The sequence below is a fragment of the Tupaia chinensis genome, unplaced genomic scaffold (genome assembly GCF_000334495.1).
Source record: "Tupaia chinensis unplaced genomic scaffold, TupChi_1.0 Scaffold000707_1, whole genome shotgun sequence".
NCBI lineage: Eukaryota > Metazoa > Chordata > Mammalia > Scandentia > Tupaiidae > Tupaia > Tupaia belangeri.
The window spans coordinates 1,900,079-1,921,077 of NW_006160230.1; the positions used below are offsets into that span (position 1 = coordinate 1,900,079).

General features: G+C 37.7%; 1 protein-coding gene across 1 annotated transcript in view; it reads right to left on the reverse strand.

Moving 5' to 3' along the window:
- The window catches only part of ATP6V0D2 (ATPase H+ transporting V0 subunit d2), a 55,569-nt gene extending 36,452 nt beyond the window's left edge, over window positions 1-19,117 (reverse strand). Inside the window, exons 1-2 of the mRNA XM_006160748.3 lie at window positions 18,879-19,117; window positions 3,605-3,776 (exon numbers count right to left, since the gene is read on the reverse strand). Coding sequence (XP_006160810.1) covers window positions 3,605-3,776; window positions 18,879-19,008 — 302 coding nt within the window. The 5' untranslated portion in view covers window positions 19,009-19,117. The remainder of the gene's footprint in view (window positions 1-3,604; window positions 3,777-18,878) is intronic.
- Between the last annotated feature and the right edge of the window lie 1,882 nt (window positions 19,118-20,999).

The following is a 20,999-nucleotide window of genomic DNA, read 5'->3' on the forward strand; positions in this document are numbered from 1 at the left end:
TTAAGTATATATCAAGAAATAAGCATAGTAATAGCAACTGCCATTTACTGACCAAGTACCATGTGCACAATAATCCTAAGAGCAGATACTCTCTTATTGGTTAGAGAAGAAACAAATACTTAGGTTGAACTGCCTTTGGCCACACAGTCAGAGGTGGCAGAAGGGTTCAGTTACTGTAATAACATGGCCTACCAGGAGGAAGTGGCTTCTCACCTTGTGGGGTGGTGACCATTAAGTGAAGGGTACAGTTTGCAACACACAAAAAGCATCGGAAAGCCTTCCTTTTACTGACTTGTACTTAGAGAGCTAGAGTCAAAGCCTCTCTTATTCCAGTTCTTGTTCCTCTAGCTCATGCTTGGACCCTAGCTGTATCTGAGGTGATTTGTCATCTCCAAACCCAAAATCCCTTCCTGCTTCCATGACTCTTTCCATCTATGCCCATTTTAAAGTTTCTTTCTTTCATAAGAGATAGGAGAGACAGAAAGAGAGAGAAATGCATGCACACACACACACACACACACACACACACACACACACACACACAGACCTGCAAGAGTCTTGGCATGCATCAATCCTCCCAGCTAACCAGGATTATGGGTACAGAGGTGGGTGTTCCAGGTATGTTCAGAATGGTTTGGGATCCAAACCTCAGGCCTTCCCATACAGTACTCTTCTGCTCATGCCACTATGGCCTCAATCTATAACCCACTTAAAATACTGACTCGAATTCTATGTTCCCTGCAAACTGTTTTAAAGTCAAAATGAATTTTTCTGGGTTCCTCTGATTAGCTGTTCAAGCCTCTATTGTAGGACTTACTTAATTCTACCTTTTTTTTTTTTTTTCTTTTTTTGGAGAGGTTTTTGCTATAGGGCACGTGTGCTAGCCAGGAAGACAGAGAGAGACAGAGAGACAGAAAACGAGAAATCACCTGCCAGGGGGGATGGCCATGCTGCAATTCCTTTTCCTCCATTCTCCTCTTGGGATCTTGGGCACGCACGCACACATGCCTGGCGTGAGTTTTAAGCCACCGGGTCTGGGACACGAACCGCGGTCGACTATGTGGGAGTCCAACAACATAGCCATTACGCTAACTGCTGGTCCCACTTAATTTTATCTTATTTTGTCATCATTTATGGAAACATCTGCTGGCTTCATTAGAACAGAAACAGTAAATCAGAGTTCTATTCTTTTTTTTATTATTAGGTGATAGGATAACCAACTAATCTGATTCACTAAAAACTTCTCTGGTTTTAGCACTGAAAGTTCTGTGTCCGGAGAAACCCTTTAGGGAAAACCAACATGCTCAGTACTTGAATGCACAGCACAGTGCAAAGCTGTGGATGGTTTATAATGTATCCATGGGATAGTCTAGAATGTTGATTAGCTTTTATGAATGAATCTTTAAAGATTTCTTCAGTGTGTGGTCTTTAACCTCAGACTGCATTACTGAATAAGTACTGAAGACTGTATTTCTTTGGTCATCCTATGTTCAGAGAATTTACAGTCCCTGGGGTAGGATACTTTGGATACTTAAGGGATTATTTTAAGAAGATGGCTTAATTTCAAAAGAGAAGCTAAAATGCTACTGGAAAGTGTTGAGTAGGAAGGAAGGAAAAAAAAAAAAAAAAAACCAAAGCCTATATTAAATAGTCTCTTCATTAAAATGCTATTGGATTCATTCCTTTGTTTCACACAACTGTGTATAATTATAGTATACAAAACCTCCAGATCTTCTTGCTATTAAGGATTTAAAAATATCTGTTCAACACAAGTTTCAAAACAAGTTTTGCATGTACAGTAATTATATCACATAAAATGTGCAATGCTTAAGATTATATTTATTATACCATCTTACAATTAGACTGTCTCTATTAGGATAGACTCAATCATTTCTGTAATGTTGCCCAAGGTGTTATTTCCTAATGGGACAGGAAGTAATTGCATTTGATGGAAATTGGTGGGTGCTGGATAGACACCTGACTGCAGAATATTCTGGAAGAGAATAAAATAGCTAGAAGCTATCAATGATTATAGTTAATTATATTCAATAATAGTCAGTGTTTCTATAACAATGACAACAACAAAAACAACAACAAACCGAGAACAAATACTATAAAATTAAATTATATCAAACCAAGAAGATAATTTTGAAATGTGTATTATGAAGGACTAACTTCATTTACAAAAAGTCCTTACATATCAATTAAAAATGTTGAAAACTCCAATAGGAAATGATCAACTATGGTAACTCAATGCTCACTGATGCTGAATCCTATGGGAAAGTCCTGGGTTCACATCCCAGCATCTCCCTGTGCATATCACACATACATGTATGTGCCTGTGATTCTTATCGACTGAAGCTGGAAGTGGATTATGGCATGAAGACTCCATTGGAGGTGATTCCTCTCTGTCTCCCCTCAACCCTCACCACCTCTCATTTACGGAAGAAATAAATGAATAAAGTAAAATTTCTGTTGTTTATTCATGATAGAGTGCATGCATGCACATGTGAGAATGAGAGAGAGAAGGGTAGAGAGCATGTGAGCGGACCACCTTCCACAGAATCTGGTCATGCCGTGATCCCTTTCCTCCAGTCTGCAGCTTGTCAGTTCCGAGGCGCTCATGCACATGCCCAGCATGTTTCAAGCTGATGGGGAGTGTTTTTCAAGCAGCTGTGGGCCAGAATTTGAAGTGCAGTCAGCCACGTGGAAACTGGCTCCCTACATGCAGTGCTTAACCAGCACCTCAGTTTTATCACACGTTTCTCTAATTTTCTGCGCCTAGAGCTGAGCACAGTGTTTGGCGCAGAGTTCTCTTTGGACTGATTTCTGCTTGTGCAACCCAGCAGTTTCCTCGTCATTAGCTTCTTTCCACTAATATCGTGAAGCCCCTGGCTACCTGACCTGGATCTGGTCTTCCTAACTTTGCGCCTTAAAGCTAACTTTTATCTACCTAACACACAGCTCATCTATTGCAGGTCTTTCCTCTCAGATTCTCAGCTAGAACAACTGAGGAGGCAAAAAGGTATTTCCAAATGGCCCATCTCAGTACTGAATATACTTTATCAGCTGGATGAACAGAAGTACAGTTTACTGCTATTGGGAGTTTAAACATTTTTATTTTTTCCGAATGCAGAGCCCATACTTTCCAAGATTGAAACCCTTGGTGGTAGGCAACAATAAAACACATATAACTGGACGTGGGCTACTTATACTGTAATAAGGAAATCAAAAGGGTAGATGTGACCTCAAGAACGACTTGTGACATGCCAACCCCATCCCCCAGCAATCAAAAACTGTCGTGTAATCCTCACCTTCAGCACTAACAGCTTATGCGTCAGCCTCACTTTGATATTTTGCAATGAGAACTGAAGGCATTACCTGTATGGAGGCTACCATCACCCACATAAAATTATAAATACATGAAAACGACCAGAAAAATGTGGCTCAGTGAGCTTTTCAGTTGCTAAAATTTGGATGTATTCAAACTTACAAATAATAGAAAAGGCTTTAAGCCTCACTTCAGCCGAACACCCATCTCTAAAACTGTTAAGGGTCATTTGCAGTCACATGGGGTTTAAGAACTCTTCTTGTCATCACTTACGTCATGTAGGTGAAAAATGTGCTGAGGGGTTCCAAGGAATGATTCCGGAAATAGTCAAATTCTCCACATAGCTTTTTTCTCATTTCGTTGTCAATTTTGGAAACGGTAAGAGGATTTGTTTGATTAGCTAGGAAGTTGCCATAATCAGTGGTTTGGAGATGAATTTTCAGATCTGAAATGAAATAAAACCACAAATCAAATTAAATTTTGAGCTTTCATGAATAATTTTTCAACATTAATTGAATTTATAGCAACTTTATAGAAAACACATGCTTGTTACCATATTAGACTTGAACATAAGTATATGTAATGTTAAGTATATGTTAAAGTCTAATAATGCTTTACTCTTTTTATAAAGAATTATTTTTAAAAATTTTACTTATTATTATTGTTTTTCAATTTGATCAAAGAAAGAGAAGGAAAGTGAGAAAACAAGCCACCAGGTCTGGAACTGGAACCATGGCCAACCATGTGGGAGTCCAGCACCTTAACTACTATGCCACCTGCTGACCTCATGCTTTAATATTTAAAGCAATTAAAAAATATCAGTGTAAGGAACCAGCAGTTAGCGTAATGGCTATGTCGCTGGACTCCCACGTAGTTGACCGCAGTTCGTGTCCCGGACCCGGTGGCTTAAAACTCATGCCGGGCGCGTGTGCATGTGTGCCCAAGATCCCGAGAGGAGAATGGAGGAGAAGGGATTGCGGCACGACCATCCCCCCTGGGGGGTGATTTCTCGCTTTCTGTCTCTATGTCTCTGTCTGTCTGGCGAGCGCACGCGCCCTACAGTGAAAATCTCTCTCAAAAAAGAAAATATCAGTGTAGATACAGCTATTACAGTACAGCATAAAAATGTTCAGTTAGCTAAAATATCTGGTATTATTTAGCAGAGCTAAAAAAAATTGATAAATATCTAGTCCAGAGATGACAAAAAGTTTTACCTGAGCCAGTTTTAGTCATACACAACAGTAGCTTTAAAAACTGTTGAGAATGCTGGAAACCAGAAGTTAGCATAATGGCTATGTCGCTGAACTCCCACGTAGTCAACCGCAGTTCGTGTCCCGGACCCAGTGGCTTAAAACTCATGCCGGGCGTGTGTGCATGCGTGCCCAAGATCCTGAGAGGAGAATGGAGGAGAAGGGATTGCGGCATGACTATCCCCCCTGGGGGGTGATTTCTTGCTTTCTGTCTCTATGTCTCTCTGTCCGTCTGGTGAGAGCACGCACCCTATAGCAAAAAACCTCTTAAAAACAAAACAAAACGAAACAAAACAAAAAACTATTGAGAATGCTAAGACCAGCAGATGATGTAACGGTTACATAGCTGGACTCCCACGTGGCTGACCACAGTTAGAGTCCCGGATCTGAAGGCTTGAAACTCATGCTGGATGCGTATGTGTGAATGCCCAAAATCATGAGAGGAAAATGGAGGAGAAGGTATTGTGGAGTGGCCATCCCCCTGGGGGGGGTGATTTTTAATTTTTTCTCTCTCTGTCTTTCTCTATCTCTCCAGTGAGCACACATATTCTACAGTAAAAAATCTTTCTTAAAAAAAGAAAAAAAAAAAACAAAAAAAATTAAGATTTCATCTCATTTGATAAAAGAGAGAGATTTATTAGTGGGCAGCCATCTTTCTCTATTTCAATTTTTTAAATTATTATTATAATTAAAGCCCAGTGAGGCTAAATAATAGTTGAACTTGGACTAGGAGATGAGTCTCCTTACTCTTAAAATTCATTATCACTTCCACCAGACTGTGCAAAGTATTCTTTAAAGATCAATGGTTCTGATTGCCCGATAATCGGATTGAAGTGAATTCCAGCTTCAATAGTTGTCACTCCTCACAGATAAACCATGGGTTTTATACCATCCATACTTTTTTTAATGCTGATGCCACCCTCCTCTCTAGAATTTCTCCCCTGCCTTTTCAGATTTACTCCTTATAACATACTCTTCAAGTTCTAGTTATAGCATTAAAATAATAGTTACCAATGACTGAGTGTTTTTTATGTATTATCTCACTTAATACTCATGTAATCCTATGAGACAGGACTGATTTTTTTTTTTTTAAGAGAGATTTTTGCTCTAGGGTACATGCACTTGCTAGAGAGACAGGAGGCAGAAAGTGAGAAATCACCACCACCACCCCTCCCCCCCTCCCCACACACACACTCCAGAGAGGATGGCCACACTACAATTCTTTCTCCTTCATTCTCCTCCTGGGATTTTGGCCATGCATGTACATGCATCTGAAGTGAATTTCACGCTGTCCCATCTGGTACTTGAACTGCGGTGGACTACATGGAGTCCAGAGACATAATCATTACGCCATCTGTTGGTCCTGGTAGGAATGATTTTTATTTTTGCCCCTTGATAGATAAGAACAGTGAAGCTCAGAGAGATTCATAACTCACTCAAGAACACATAGATAGCTAGGATTGAAAGTCAAGTTTATCTGACTTCAATGCCACTTAAAACCTTTATTTTATTGCCAACCAATCTAATTAAATTATCACTTGCTCAGTAACACCTTAATTCTTCAGGCAGACTTATTCAGTCTTACTCATCTGAATTTCAAAATACTTTCAGATACCTCTAGCATAGCACCTATTATAAAATATTACAAAATTTTAAGTATGTTATTCCCAAAAGGCAGTTATACTATCTTTGTTATGTGTTATATCTGTTATGTTTTACTTCTTAAGGCAGTACTCAACAGGTTACTGAATATATGAAATCTAAAATGTCTTTGGTGTCATCTAGCAAATGAAGCCAATATAGTATCCTGGATCTTACTGGATCTTTCACCCAAGCATTTACCAGGTATCTGTTATGTGTTGTCAACTACAGGAGATCCAAGGATGAACCAGACATATGATATTCCTCATCCTCAAGGAAACACAGTCTAGTCAGGGAGGATGTTTCAAACAATGTGCTAAGTTCAGTGATGAACATAAGAACCTAGATTTATGAGAACATAGAAAATGAGACCTAGATCCATAGAGATGGGAGCAAAAAGTCGAGGAAAGTTTCCTGGAGCAAATTAAGCCAACAATGAACTTTAAAAAGCAATATAAGATTGGGAGGAAGGCATTCTGTGAATTAGGAAAGTATGATATGTGCAAGAAACTCAAAGCAGTTTAGTGTTGTTAAACAGAAGTGGAAAAAAAGAAAATAAAAAATAAATGAGTTAAAAATAGAACAAGCATATGATCCAGCAATTCCACTACTAAGTGTATATTCATAGGAAATGAAATCAGTATGTTACAGAGATATCTTTACTTTCAGGTTCATTGTAGCACTAATCATAATAGCCAAGATACAAAATCAACCTAAGTGTCCATCAATGGATAAGTGGATAAAAAAAGTGGTATAAATACATAATGGAATACTATTCTACCTTTAAAAAAGAAGGAAATCTTGTTGCTTGTGAAAACATGGGTAAACTCAGAAGCCATGATGTTAAATGAAGTAAACCAGGCACCAAAAAACAAATACCACATGATCTCACTTAGATGTGCAATCTAAAAACATTGAATTCAAGGAAGGAGAGTCAAATAATGATTACCAGGGGCAGGTTGGGTAGAGGACTGGGGACTTGTTGGTTAAAAGATACAAAATTTCCTTTAGTTAGGAGGAATAATTTCAAGAGCACTATTGTTCAACTATAGTAACTACGGTAAATAACACATATTGTATTTTGAAAATTGCTGAGGATAGATTTTAAGTGTCCTCACCACAAAAAAATAAGTCTATGAGGTAATATATATGTCAGTTTAATTGACTGAGCCATTTACTAATGTGTACATATTTAAAAATACCTGTTGCACACAATAAATATAAATAATTTTTATTTGTTAATTTAAAAGAAGTAGTAGACAAGAAGAGATAAGAATGGGAGCAAATAATTCACCAAGAAGATATTACACTTAAAAGTATCTACACACCCAACATTGGAGCATCTGAATACGTGAAATAGAGACAGATCTAAAGGGACAGATAGACAATAACTCAATATTCACTGGAGGTCTCAACACCCCAGTGTCTCTTCTAGACAGATCATCTAGACAAAAAATAAAGAGAAATAAGATCTAAATGATACCATAAATCAAGCAGACTTGACAGACATCTATAGAATATTTCACCCAATATTCAAAAAATACACATTTTTATCACCCTTATATGGAATGTTTTCAAAGATCAACCACATAATAGGGCACAAAACAAGTCTTCACAAATTCATTGAGCATCTTTTCTGACCGTGATGGAATCAAACTTGAAATCAACTACAGAAAGAATGCTCAAAAATACAAACACATGGAAACTAAACAACCTGTTCCTGGATGACTTTACAACCATTGAAGAAATTAAGACTGAAGTAAAAGGGCCATGAAAACCAACAATAATGAACAAATTAGTTTTTATAACCTTGGGACACAACAAAAATAGTCATATGAGGGAAGTTTATAGCAATTAATGCCCACAAGAAAAACAACAAAAAAAACCCCAAAAACAGAAAGGTGGCAAATAGACAACCTAATCACACATCTCAGGGAACTGAAAAAGTGACAACAAAAAAACTCTAAAAAATACTGAGAAAAGAAATAATGAAGATTTGAGCAGAAATAAATATAATAGAGAATAAAAGAGCTATACAGAAAATAGAGAAAAAAATAAACCAAAAGCTGGTTCTTTGAGGAAATAAACAAAATTGTCACATCATTAGCTAGATTAATCAACAGAGAAAAGAACCAGATAAATCAAATTAGCAATGGAACAGGCGATAATACAATAGATATAACAGAAATACAGAAGATCATGAGACATTACTGCTAGCAATCACACTCAATAAACAAGAAAATCTAGATGAGATGAATACATTTTTGGACACATATAGCATACCAAGGTTGAATCAGGAAGAAATAGAAAGCCTGAATAGACCAAAGACAAGCAACAAGATTGAATCAGTAATGAATAGTCTCCCAACAAAGAAGCCCAGGTCCTGATGACTTCGTTTCCAAATTCTACGAAACTTTTAAGGAGGAACTGACCCTGCTTCTCCTCAAACTAGTTCTAAAGGTCCAAAAGGAAAGACCCCTCCCAAATTCATTCTATGACACCTCCATCACCCTGATCCCCAAAACAGACAAGGACATAACAAAAAAAGAAAACTATAGGCCAATATCCCTGATGAACACAGATGCAAAAATTCTCAAGATACTAGCAAATTGTATCCAACAACACATTAAAAAGATTATACACCATGACCAAGTAGGCTTTATTCCGGGGATGCAAGGGTCATTCAATATATGCAAAAAAATTAATACATCATATTAATAGAAGGAAAGATAAAAATCATGTGATCATACCAATTGATGCAGAAAAAGGATTCAATAAAATCCAACATCCCTTCAGGATTATGACTCTCAGAAAAATTGTCATAGAAGGAACATTCTTCAGTAAAAACCATCTATAACAAACTCAGAACTAACATTATACTGAAAAAGGGAAAGCTTAAAGCTTTTCTAATAAAACTGGAACAAGACAGGGATGCCCACTTTCTCCACTCCTTTTCAACAGAATACTAGAAGTCCTAGCCAATGCAATCAGACAAGAGAGTCAAATATAAGGTATTCAAATAGGAAAGGAATTGAAATGATCTCTATTTGCAGATGATGATTATATACATAATTTTTTTAAATCCACAATAAAATTTCTGGAAGTGATAAATGAATAAAATGACATAATACGAAATCAACATATAAAAATCTATAGCATTTTTATACCTATCAATGAACAAAATGAAATAAAATGGAAGAAAGCAATTCCATTTAAAATATCCACAAAAACAATAAGATACCTAGGAATTTACCTAGTCAAAGATGTGAAAGACCTCCACAAAGAAATTTTAAAATGATACAATGTTCCTGGTTGGAGAAGAATTAATATAATTAAGATGTCAATCCTAGCCAAATTAATCTACAAATTCAATGTAATTCCAATTAAACTACCAGAGATATTCCTCACAGAAATAGAAAAGAAAAATAATAAATCTCGCCTGGAATCATAAAAATCCCCCTATCACCAAAGCAATTGTGTGCATGAATAATAAATTAGGAGGCATCTCACTTCTTGACTTCAAAATATATTACAAAGCTGTGATAATTTAAATAGCATGGTATTGGCATAAAAACAGGTAGGTAGACCAATGAAACAGAATAGAGAATTCAGAAATAAACCCCAAAACATATAGCTGACTGATCTTTGACAAAGCACAAGACGATTCAGTGGGGAAAAGAAAATCTCTTCAGTAAGTGGTGCTAGAAAAACTGCATGTCCACTTGCAGAAGAATGAAACTGGACCTCTATCTTTCACTCTCTCTCACGTTAGCAAGAATCAAATACAAATGGATCAAAGATCTAAATATAAAATCTCAAAGTTATAAAATTACTGTTGGAAAACTTGGAGTGTTTGAGTAAGCAAAGACTTCTGAAGGAAGACCCCAAAAGCACAGGCAATTGACCTCAAAATAGACAAGCGAGACTCTATTAGGCTGAGAAGCTCCTGCACAGCAAAAGAAACAACTAGAATGCAGAGACAACTCTTCAGAGTGAGAGACTACATTTGCGAACTGCCTCAAATAAGGCACTGATAACCAGAATATACAGGGAACTTAAGCAGCTTATCTGCGAAACAATCAATCCAATTAAAAGATGGGTAAATGAGCTGAACAGACAACTCTCTAAGGAAGACATACAAATGGCCAAAAAGCATATGAAAACATGCCCAACATCTCTTGCCATAAGATAAATACAAATAAAAACTGCAATGAAATACCACTTAATGCCAGTAAGATTGGTTAGAATGAAAAAAAAATAATAAGGAATGATAAGTGCTGATGAGTTTGGTTAGAATTTAAAAAAATAATAATAGGGAATGATAAGTGTTGGTGAGGCTATGGTGAAAAGGGACTCTTCCTACACTGTTGGTGGGAAAATAAATTAGTACAGCCACTGTGGAGAACAACATGGAGGTTCATCAGAAACTTACAAATATAACTACCAAATGACCCAGAAATTCCTCTCTTAGGTATCTATCCAGAGGATAGAAAAACCCTCAGTCAGAAAAACAATTGCATATCCATGTTTATAGCAGCATTATTTATAATTGCTGGGACATAGAATCAACCCAAATGTCCAAGAACATATGAGAGGATTTGAAAAAAAAAATGTGGCACATGTACTCTATGAAATACTACTCAGGCATAAAAAAAAAAAAATAAGACCCTGACATCTGATACAATGGATGAATACTAAAGATTTATTGCTAAGTGAAGCAAGTCAGACTATGAAAGGGCATTATATGTCCCTACCCAATATATATTGAATGTCTCCTCTCTAGAGCAGATACTGAAAGATTGGAAAGTGTAATAGAGGAGAGGGCAACTGTAGCTATTAGACAGTGTGTGTTGGGGGGGTACTGAGGGTGGGTAATAAGGGGTGAGAGGGAGGAAATCAGGGAAACAATAAACAACACATTTAATAGACACAAAAATGAAAAGGTATATGCTAATGATAATGCATATGGTAATGTCTTCGACTTAACAAATACACACTATATTTATGCTGGGAAAAGCTATACACTGTAAAGCTGTATATTGATTAAATGTAAATAAATTAAAGAAAATGGAAGCCAAAAAAATAAACAGGGTCTGGGCTTTGTATGACATGTTTATTATGAGAATAACAGGAAGCCCTGTGGGCTACAAACTGATTGCCTCTGGTAGCTGGGAGAGAGTAGGTCTGTAAATAGTCACAAAGCGGTTTATGAGGGACTGAGATTCAGGGTACAGACATTCTTTCTCAGTATCTGGAGTAGATTTTGCACAAGAAATGCTCCTAATCTGACTGCAGAATTGATTCGCTCTATTACTTATTCAATTACCTTAGTTTGAAACAATTACAGTCTTGTGTGTGTGTGTGTGTGTGTTTCCATGCCTTGTATGGCTTTTATTTTGGTGGTTCAGATTTTTATGCAATCTGACAGTTTGCATTCTCAGCACTAAGGAGTTATTTGCCAACAGAAGTGACACAAATGGTATTTCTTTCAAAAGCATGATATTTTGCTCATGTGACATATGTTTCTTTTAAGCTAAATAACTTTGAAACCTTTCAGCTGCCAATGAGATCCTGAAATTAAATATCTCAAGTGCTTTAGATCCTGTAGGAATCTTACAATACTGTAGCTGTTGGAGGGACAAATGAGAAAAAGAACTCATCTTTGGCGCCAACATGACTCAAGGACACTTCCACAAGATTCTAAGAAAGCCTTAGTGCTCGTAGTTTTACAGTTTCAAAATTGATTCACTTACTATTTTCCTTTGCATTTCCCTAAAAGCTTATCTATATAGGTATGTGAGTCATAGGACTTCCTGGGCAAATTAATTTGGAATAAATAGGCTTCTATTGTAGGAATTGAAAGACTTTGATACACTAATTTAAGTGATTTCTTTGAAGAGTAGAGACCTCCGAAGCCACTGAGAAACAGTGGGGCCATCCCATTTGTGGGGCCACCCCACTGAGTGCATTTGGGAAAAGTGCACTATTTTATTTTAATCCATAGAGGTAGTATTATTTTTCTCCTTCTTATTGAAATGAGAAATGCAATGTTTTTCAAACTTAGAGATCACTATTGACTCATGTAATAGGTCTCAAACAGCAATAGAATAAAAGGAATAGATTCAACCACTATAACAGATGTCAGCATATCACAGAGTAGTGTGAATGTGTGTCTGCCTGCTTGTACAGAACCATAAAGTAAAAATAGGTGTGGGTAGTCACTGAGTTAGAGGAATTATCTGACATCACTTGGCTAGAGAAAATGTCAGGAAAGGAAGCTGAGACTTCCTGATTATCTTCTCTATTAGTTAGGCAGGTTATTTTTAGAAAATTACATGTGTGTGTATTTGTAGCTTCCACTTGGGCCTCTGTAACAGTGAACGTACAGATTTGTCACACTCCAGGTAGGTTACGATGTTGCCATTAGAGGTACCTGTCCAAGGTGCTCCGTCAAGCAGCCCCCTCTTCCTTTGGCCTACACTTCACTGGTGCTGAATGTAGGGAAGTTACCTGACCTTTCTGAACTCAGTTTTCTTATCTACAAAATGGATATAGAGTCCCTGCTTTCAGGCTGTTGGGGGAATTAAGCAAGATGACCCAGGCAGGTGAAGAGCCAACCTCTTCAAAATAGTAATTTTCTCTTTTCACCTGTACTCTACTCAGCTCCAAAATAATTTGATTCAGTTGGCTAAGCATCAAACCAGAAGATTCCAAATAACATACTGGAATCTACCACCAGATCTTATAATTACTCAGGCTTTTATTAATTAATATTTAAATATTGATAAAACTAGTCTCTTCTTCCTCCATTTTTGCTAATTTGCGACTGTTCAGATGATATTGAATGCTTTATTATTTCAAATCCCCTGCATTTCGTCTCTGATTTTCATTCCTTGAGGCAGGAGGATGGAGAGCTTGAGGATGGCCGCAACAGCCTGAGACTTTCTAAAACCGACCTAGGTGTGGTCCCAGCTGGGAGACTAAGGCTGGAAGATTGTGACATGGCAAGATCTTGTATGATAAAGCAACAACAGCAACAGCAAAAACTTGCAAGATTTGTAGAGTACCCTGCACTGACAGAACAGTCACAGCACGCAGTCTTTTAACCTTAGCAATAATCTCCGTTGTATAGACAAAGAAACTGAGGTTCAGAGAGAGAACTTACTCATGTTTTCCATGCATGCATGCTTAACTGAAGACTCAGAAAGGGCTGCTGTCCTCACTCAATGTTAGTTTCAATATTTTGAAGCTTCATAATCAAACCTTCAAAGTCCTTCAAAAGTTTCCCCAGCCTAAATTCCAGCCTTATCTCCAGTATTCTAGAATTGCAGCCAAACTGGTTTACTCCCCACCCAAACACTGTCATGTTTTCATTTCTGTAATTCATTAGTTTCCTTGCCTGCCAAGGATGCCTGGCCTCCTCAACTCCTTTCCCCTTCAAACCCCTTCTCACTGCCTTTTCTCAACTTCTTACTGTTCAAGATTTGGTACACTTTCAAGTATGTCTGCTATATATGGGTCTGAATTATTTCTGTATATTTTCTAAGTTTATTTATTTGTTTCCTCCAGAAGTGAAAAGGACAGAGAGATAATAAGAGAGAGAGAGAGGGAGAGGAGCATCTTCAACAGAGTCTCGATGCTGCGATACTACCCCTTCCTTTAGCCATCCCCGGATCATGGGCAAGTGTGATCTCAACATACTCAGGGAGGTCTCTGGTCTTGACCGGGAAACCTTTTGATGTGGGATTGTCTCGCAGTTCAATCTGCTGCTATAACACTGCCTAACATCCCCCTTCTCTATTTTTATTTATTTATTTATTACTTATTTGTGATATCTTCTTATCTAGACAGTTCTTAAGGTAGTGGTGAACAGTGTCTTAATATTTTTCCTATTCTCCATAGGATCTGCTATCATTTTAGTCATTTAGATGAGTCTCAAACATTAGGTTTAATTTGTGATTAAAAGCTGAGACCAATATACTAGTGGCCATACAGTACTTCATTATGTAGTTGAGTGAGTAATATCAGGGTTGAAACTCCTCATTTTGATTTTTATTCACCAGAATGAACATACACAAACTGTGAATCTCTGGAGAATGACATAGACTAAATAGAAGCATAGATCTAACGCTATTAACCAAGACCATGAAATGAATAAAAGAACTATTTCAGGAATTCCAAAATCTGGTAGAAGAGGGAAAACTAATTCTTGCATGTACACTGCAGTTCAGGGGTGGATCCCAGAAATACTTAAGATTTACAGTTTACAAAACATCTTCAGGTATTTCTGCTTCTCTGGTGAACTTGGAGTTAGGCCAAGGAGATACCGTCTAAGTATCAGGTAAGAAAGATCGTGGTTAAGGTTACGCAGCCTGCTTAACATCCCAGAGCTAGGAAATGGAACTCCCAAGACTGGAACACAAACATACAGCTATTTCTAATGTATATTTTCAGATGCTTGCCCCGTGAAAACACAGTCTCAGGTTTGGGAAGTTGGAGAGAGCCTAGTGTAAGCTTCAGTTTCTGCCCTTAAGAACCTTATGGTACAGGAAATAGGGACACTTATTTGTTCATTGGTTTAGATCCTAACTGTTGATAGTCTCTGGAGCTGGAGAAGACATAGATGTCATGGCACAGGGCGACATATCTATGCAAATATCACAGATGCTATATGGGACCTAGGGGTTAGGTCTGTTACAGGGTACAATTGAGACTTGTCAGTTCTACCCACCAAGGATACAGAAGCAGAGGGAAGTGCCTCTGGAGAGGATGGGCATTTAAAGGGGGTTGGGTGTTCTCCAGGCAAACAGCAGAGAGAATGGATTTTGGGGGGAAGGAACAGCTTTAGAAAGTACAGAAGGGTGTACAGGAAATGCTTAGGAGGTAGAGATAAACTAGAATGCTTGAGCCTTCTAAGCTGAGAGTGAAATTTATCTTGTCTGATGAAAAGACTGATCTATTTTCAACTAGAAAGTAACAATATTGGACATACATTTTTCGTACAAGGTCGGAAAAAGAAGTGGTTTAATTTAAAGGTAACAATAATGTTCAAGGGACCATGGAGAAAGTCCTAGGAAATCAGAGTCTTCTTTCTATATGTTATTTGTAAATTTAAAAAGAGGTAGTAGATGTGTATATGCAGTGTAAACAATGAAAGTTCTATGCTTGTCACCCACCCACCCACTCACCATCCTTTGTCACTGATTTCTCATCTCAAGTAACTACTATTTTTAGTTTTTTTGGATCCTTTGAGTTTCTTTGTCTCTAGATAATCATACAGAAACTATGTTTTAAAAGTCTATCTCCCAGGATATCGGGTGGCATGGTGGTTAAGGCATTGGACTCCCACATGGCTGACCACAGCTCCAGTCCTGGACCTGGCAGCTTGAAAATCATCCTCTGTGTGTGTGTGTGTGTGTATGTGTGTGTATATGTGTGTGTGTGTGTGTGTGTGTGTACATGTCTAAAATCCTGAGAGGGGAGTAGAGGAGAAGGGATTGTGATGTGGCCATTCCCCCGGGAGGTGATGTCTCACTTTCCATTTCTTGGTCTCTGGTAAACAAATGTGTCCTATGACAAAAACCTAAATAAATAAATAAATAAATACAAATAAAAAAATTCTCCTTTCTATTAAAGAGTATCATACCACACACGGGACTTCTTGTGGCTTTTCTCAATATGGCTTAGAGATCTTTTCTTTTTAGTCCTCTTACAGAGCTTCCTCCAGCTTCTTCTTCCTCTTCTTTTTTGTTTTTTCCTCTTCTTTTTTAACAATGGAATATTCCATTGTATAAATGTTCCATAACTTATTTAACCAGCTCCTTGCTAATAAATGATGATACATGAAGAACCCTGAATAGTTACAATCTTACAAGTGTGCGTATCTGGCCATGGGGCTTGGAATTCCTGTGCCAAGTGTAGATGCATTTGAAGTTTTGGTAAGTGTCATCTAATTGTCCTCCTTAAGAGTTTCTTATTTTATTTTTTTTCAATTTTTATTCTCTGTAATGAAAATCCTTTAGGACAGGGACTATATCTTATTTATCTTTACTTAATTTGGCCTAGCTAGAAAGTATTTCATAAATGGATATTGAATTAATTCTTACCCAAAGGCACAGTAGGAGAAGGACTGCAGGTCGAGTCACTTGAAAAGAGCATACCTGTTAGCAAGATATAACTGGCTTCTCCCTTTCCCTTCCAAAAAATCGTGGTGAGTATGACAAAGTAAAGGCTCGATTAGAATACTTTCTCATGTCTTGAGAGCCAGTGTACATTATAAATATAATGCAAATAGTAATAATGGTAATATTTTGCATTACTAAACTTGAAGTACAAATTCTACCATCTCATTTTTTTGTTTGCTTGTTTGTTTTGGAAGAAAGAATATGTACACAAGTCCTATTTGTAATTTTTAAAAATTCTGATGAAAACAAGTGGTAATTAAAAAAAAATTTTTTTTAAAGAATATTTTATGGGAGCCAGCAGGTGGCATGGTGGTTAAAGCGCTGGACACTCCCACTTGGTTGACCGCAGTTTGAGTACTGGACCTGGTGGCTTGCTTTCTCACTTTCCCTCTCTCTGTGTGTCTCTCTCTTGTCAAACTAAAATAAATAAATGAATAAATAAAAAAACTAAATAATTCTTTTAAAAAAGAATATTTTATGCTCCTTTAATGTTATTTCTGTTCTTTCTGATGTGGAAGTTCTTTATGGATACAATCTCAAAGTTGTACCAATCACAAGGCACTGAGAACTAACTTCTTTCTTTTGTACCTAGGAATGACTGAGTCACTGTGGGCTGTGGCAATCAGTTGAAGTCACCGATATTCAGGGACAGGCCTTGGAAGAGATGAGAGTTTCTGATCACACTCAGGCAGTTATACACACAATCAAGCATTTATGAGTACTAAAAATTTTCTTTTGTCTTTCTGTTTGTTTTTAGATTTTTGCCATAGGGAGAGAGAGAAAGTGAGAAAGCAATGCCCCCTGGGGGATGCTTGCACCACAATCTCTTCTCCTCTATTCCTCACTCCTTTCAGGATTTTAGGCACATATGCACATGTACCCACCATGTTTCCCAAGCTGCTGGGTCAGGGACCCAAACCACAGAGTAGGTCATGTAGAATCCAGCTACCTTAACCACCACACCATGGACTGGCTCTTCTTGAATTCTTTCATGAGTAGGTTAAGCCATAGTTTTGGTATCAGGTAGATATTTTATATATTGCTTGCATTTACATTTGCCTTTCTTAGCTCATAGAAAATCTTAACTGAAATCTAAATAGAAATGATTCAAATGGCTTCTCTCAGAAGCACCTACTCTGCCTTGTATTCTCTAATTTTTTCTACCTCAATTTGTACAAATTTTCTATACATGATGCATTCTTCAGTCACCAAACTCCTAATTTAATATGCTAAAGTAAATAATTTGGGATTATATCATAAGTATCTGTAGCAACACAATTAGTTAACATCTGAGAGGTTCTGTGCCTAATGCCGATGAAAGGACAAGGTCTATGTCAAGGAAGGGAGCTTTGCCTTAACTCTGGCTTTAACTGCTGAGAACCATAGACACATCTCAGGACATTTGGTTTTTCTCGGGAAGTCTGCAAAGTCATCTTCAGAATATTTTTTGGCTTGTTTTTGTCTTCTAAACTCTTCCGAGAAGGCTTTATCTTTAATGCTTTTTGCTTTTTTTTTTTTTCTTCTAGGATAATTCACAAGTTTTAAAGCACCGAATTATTGACATATATTGATTTTGTAAGTTTTTTATTTTTCAAAATGAGTGAGTATACTTGTTTTTAATAACAAGAATACCATTATAGGCATGGAATCTTTGGGAAGATTTTGAAAACATTGTGATTTAGTGACTATTTACATTTGTTGAGTGTTTATTTAATTTATTTCTCCCTACAATGTGGCAAATTGGGCCTCGCCATCACATTTTACAAATGAGGACTCAGGCTCAAAGACCTGGAGCCCCAGGCCACTGCCTAGATATGGTGAAGGTCAAAGCCAGGACCTTTGAATCCAGGGCCAGTCCACCATAGTAGCATCTAGATACTGAAAAACTAAGGATGGAATAAAATTCTCTAAACTATGGTTCTTCGTTTCTTTTATTTTTTTCTGTCATAGATTCTTTGGCAGTTTGCTGAAGTTCCTCTACAAGTAAGATTTATACATATGTAGAATAAAATACCATGGAAATCAAATGTTTTCAAAGATAGTTATTAAATTGTGTTCAAAATATGTAATAAATTTTGTACTTCTGTATTAAGATATTATGGACCAAGATAAAAGGGTGAGTGTTATATCTACTCTAACTTCAGAACAGAGAAAACATAAATGAATTTCAAAGTGTCTGTAAGAACTGTAAAGGGAGAGAAAAATATTGAATTTCTGTTAGTGTTATTTATACTAACCATTGCGATTTGTTGCCTACATCCATAATAAAACGATAAATTTCTTTAGAAAATATTGAAGAGAGAGATGTAATTTCTTTCCCCCTCCAAGTTCAGATGTCAGAAATTTTGATTCCAAGAATAAGAGCCTGTCCAGGACATTTGGGCCATGGGATCATAGCTCTGTCCCTACGCTTTCCGAGAGTGACACCATTTCCTTTTTTTCCTTCTTACAGAGTGAGAACAGTACACGTACCTTCTAGGGTCTCACACTGGACCAGGTTGATGTAGTCCTGCTGGGTCAGAAGGCTGGCTTTGCAGCCTCGCACCAGGCCCTCCAGGTAGCCATGGTCCACATTGAAGTACAGCTCTGCACCCTCCAGCATGGCGAAAGCGATCCCAGCCCACGGAGGCTGAAACAGCTGTGCAGTCCCAGTTCGTCCCTGAAGACTGGCACTGCTCTGGGACAGGGGCTGTAGTTACCAGGCTGCCTGTGAGCAATCGATCAGCTGATAGTCAGGGTTTGTGACTAGTTTTCTCCAGTTTCAGTGGCTTTCAACACAACATGCTTAGCCCTGTTTTTACAGCAACAGTGAATCAGCCAGATGAGCCAAGTTAAAGGCAGCAAGCCTTTGCTGGGAGAATGAGAGTAAAGGAGTGTGTGGGGGGAAGGGTGGAGACAGGTCTGGGTCTTTACCCTCCCGAAGAAGCCTGGTCCCTTCCCAGCTTTGTTATTGGGAGGCTTCAAACACCTACATGTTTTGTAAACATTACTACCTCCACCTGAGCTTTGGCTCATTCTAAATTCCTTGAAGACTTTCAGTAGAACAAAAAGGGGATTTATTTTAAATTTAAAAAAAAAAACCTTATGCAAATGAACTGTGAGCAGGCAGTTTGTAGAATCATGAAATGCTAATTCCACAACATAGTGTATTCCTAAAACAATGGCTAGTAATGTCTTAAAATTGCCACCCGCTGGGCCAGTGCAGTGCCCTGGTAGTTCTTGCAGCTGGATCCCAAGTTCTAGTGGCAGACCAGGTGGTTTGAGAAGCATGCTGGGTATGTGCGTGCATGCATGCCCAAAATCCGGAGAAGAGGGAGAAATGGAGGAGAAGGAACTGCTGATTCTTCCTAATAGGAGGTGCTTTCTCCTCTTCTCTCTCCGGACAGTTCATGTGCCCTCTAGTGAAAATAAAATATTCAATAACATAGCCACAGACTCGTAGCTCCTCTCCATCTAATCTACGAAAGGAGACTAGAAAACACCCCTGGAAAGTTGATACATGGTGCTATGATTCTATAACAATAAGCCACTGCCATTGCCAACTATTGTGGATAAAGCACTCTTCTTTTCTATTTTCTCATTTGAATCTCATGATTTCTGTGAGACGTAGAGTGCACAGATAGTGCTATTACTCAGATCACACAGAAGAAACCAACTCTCAGAAGCCATCAGAGGGCTCAGCTGGAAACACAGTAAGTATTTAATGAAGCTGAAACTTAATTGTTGTGTTTCATGTTCCCAAAAGGAGTGCTGGTTCTCTCACATTTTAAGCTCAAAAACTGTGTCAAATATCCTAAACACTATTTACGTACATAGCATTTCATGGCAGGTTTTCTTCTGTCATGTTCTGCTTTTTCAAGCTGTTTGAAAGAAGCTGGGTAACATTCAATCAATGTAAATTCTGGTTTAGTTGTTGAAAATCACAGAGAAACAAACTTAGCTTTCACAGGGCCCAGACTTTGAACGTATCCAAAGAGTTTGGATCCAAAAAATAGAGACTTAAATTAATACATCGTCACTATCTGTTCCCTTCCGTCACAATTTCACCATCTTCAGTCACCTCGAGAAGGCAAGCTGCCAGGTCCAGGACTTGAACTGTGATCGGTCATGTGGGAGTTCGGCATCTCAACCATCACGCCATCTGCTGGCCCCCCAGGAGATCATTCTTAATGACAAAATCAAAAGGTAAATCAAAGTCCTTTCCCAAAGCTCAGTACTTAAAAAAAAAAAAAAGTTTAAATTGTTTATTAAGAAAAATTTAAACATACGAAAAAGGAAAGCATGACTGTAGTTAAACCTCAGGCATCCATCACTAGCTTCAAAAATGATCCACTTGAGGCAAATCTTGGTTTGGCTATACCAGAGATGAGCAAGATTTCTCTGTATGAGATCATAAAAATGATCTCTTCTGAATGATCATTCAGGAATGAATGTTTTAGACACGATCCTATATTTATTGGAGTAAAAGTGGCAGGAATTCTTCTGTCATGTTCTGCTTTTTCAAGCTGTTTGAAAGAAGCTGGGTAACATTCAATCAATGTAAATTCTGGTTTAGTTGTTGAAAATCACAGAGAAACAAACTTAGCTTTCACA